The 2500-nt window shown below is 28.2% G+C and overlaps 1 protein-coding gene across 2 annotated transcripts in view; it reads right to left on the reverse strand.

Annotated features, from left to right (window-relative positions):
• The window catches only part of LOC118947585 (protein disulfide-isomerase), a 50334-nt gene that overhangs the window by 4555 nt on the left and 43279 nt on the right, over positions 1-2500 (reverse strand). For both annotated transcript variants that reach the window (XM_090194638.1, XM_090194639.1), the window contains exon 9: positions 2138-2319. In XM_090194638.1, coding sequence (XP_090050764.1) covers positions 2138-2319 — 182 coding nt within the window. The remainder of the gene's footprint in view (positions 1-2137; positions 2320-2500) is intronic.

Here is a 2500-nt window from a genome sequence, read left to right on the forward strand (position 1 = left end):
AAATAAAGTGATGATCCTGACTGACCTAAAACGGGGAATTTTTACTAAGATTAAATGTCAGGAATTTGTATTTGACGAAGGTGTATGTAAACTTCAGACTTCAACTGTATAATGTGTATATATAATGTGTATATATAGTTTGTATAAAGTGTATAATGTGTGTATATATAGTGTGTATATATAGTGTGTATATATAGTGTGTATATATAGTGTGTATATATAGTGTGTATATATAGTGTGTATATATAGTGTGTATAATGTGTGTATATATAGTGTGTATATATAGTGTGTATATATAGTGTGTATAATGTGTATATATAGTGTGTATAATGTGTATATATAGTGTGTATATATAGTGTGTATAATGTGTGTGTATATATAGTGTGTATAATGTGTATATATAGTGTGTATATATAGTGTGTATATATAGTGTGTATATATAGTGTGTATATATAGTGTGTATAATGTGTGTATATATAGTGTGTATATATAGTGTGTATAATGTGTGTGTATATATATATAGTGTGTATAATGTGTGTGTATAAAGTGTATAATGTGTGTGTGTGTGTGTGTGTGTGTGTGTGTGTGTGTGTGTGTGTGTGTGTATAGTGTGTATATTTAGTGTGTATAATGTGTGTGTGTGTATATATAGTGTGTATATATAGTGTGTATATATAGTGTGTATATATAGTGTGTATATATAATGTGTATATATAGTGTGTATATATAGTGTGTATAATGTGTGTATATATAGTGTGTATAGTGTGTATATATAGTGTGTATATATCGTGTGTATATAATGTGTATATATAGTGTGTATATATAGTGTGTATATATAGTGTGTATAATGTGTGTATATATAGTGTGTATAATGTGTGTATATATAGTGTGTATAGTGTGTATATATAGTGTGTATATATAGTGTGTATATATAGTGTGTATATATAGTGTGTATATATCGTGTGTATATAATGTGTATATATAGTGTGTATATATAGTGTGTATATATAGTGTGTATAATGTGTGTATATATAGTGTGTATAATGTGTGTATATATAGTGTGTATAGTGTGTATATATAGTGTGTATATAATGTGTGTATATATAGTGTGTATATATAGTGTGTATATATAGTGTGTATATATAGTGTGTATATATAGTGTGTATATATAGTGTGTATATATAGTGTGTATATATAATGTGTATATATAGTGTGTATATATAGTGTGTATATATAGTGTGTATATATAGTGTGTATATATAGTGTGTATATATAGTGTGTATATATAGTGTGTATATATAGTGTGTATATATAATGTGTATATATAGTGTGTATAATGTGTGCATAATGTTTGTGTATATAGTGTGTATAATGTGTGTATATATAGTGTTTATATATAGTGTGTATATATAGTGTGTATAATGTGTGTATATATATATATATTGTGTGTATAGTGTGTATATAATGTGTGTATATATATAGTGTGTATAGTGTGTATATATAGTGTGTATATATAGTGTGTATATTGTGTATATATAGTATATATAGTGTGTATATATAGTGTGTAAAGTGTGTATATATAGTGTGTATATAATGTGTATATAGTGTATATATAGTGTGTATAGTGTGTATAAATAGTGTGTATAATGTGTGTATATATAGTGTGTATAGTGTGTATATATAGTGTGTATAGTGTGTATATATAATATGTATATATAATGTGTTTATATATTGTGTATATATAGTGTGTATATATAATGTGTATAGTGTGTATATATAGTGTGTATATAGTGTGTATAGTGTGTATATATAATGTGTATATATAGTGTGTATATATAGTGTGTATATATTGTGTATATATAATATGTATATATAGTGTGTATATAAAGTGTGTATAGTGTGTATAAATAGTGTGTATAATGTGTGTATATATAGTGTGTATAGTGTGTATATATAATGTGTATATATAGTGTGTATAGTGTGTATATATCGTGTGTATATATAGTGTGTATAGTGTGTATATATAATGTGTATATATAGTGTGTATAGTGTGTATAGTGTGTATATATAATGTGTATATATAGTGTGTATAGTGTGTATATATCGTGTGTATATATAGTGTGTAAAATGTGTGTACCCTCTCTGCGTGCAGCGCGGGGAACAGGCGGAGGGCGGGGTAGCGTTCTCTCATCGACAGGTTGAAGTCATTGGCCGAGGCGTCGATGCGAGCGATGACAACTTCCTCTCTGTCCAGGAAGTGAAGGGCTAACTCCTCCCACAGTGGGAACAGAGAACGACTCTCTTCACTGTAGGGCAGGTCTACACACAAACACACACAAACACACAAACACACACACAAACACACAAACACACAAACACACAATTAGGATGCAGGCTGTAGTTGAAACATACCGTGATCAGGATGTTTTGAGTGTGTCAGTGAATGATAACATGTATATAAGCATGATAAAATAACAGAGGTTCTAGAATAGACCCCTGA

The sequence above is a fragment of the Oncorhynchus mykiss genome, chromosome 13, assembly GCF_057628025.1.
Source record: "Oncorhynchus mykiss isolate SJ-2025 chromosome 13, ASM5762802v1, whole genome shotgun sequence".
NCBI lineage: Eukaryota > Metazoa > Chordata > Actinopteri > Salmoniformes > Salmonidae > Oncorhynchus > Oncorhynchus mykiss.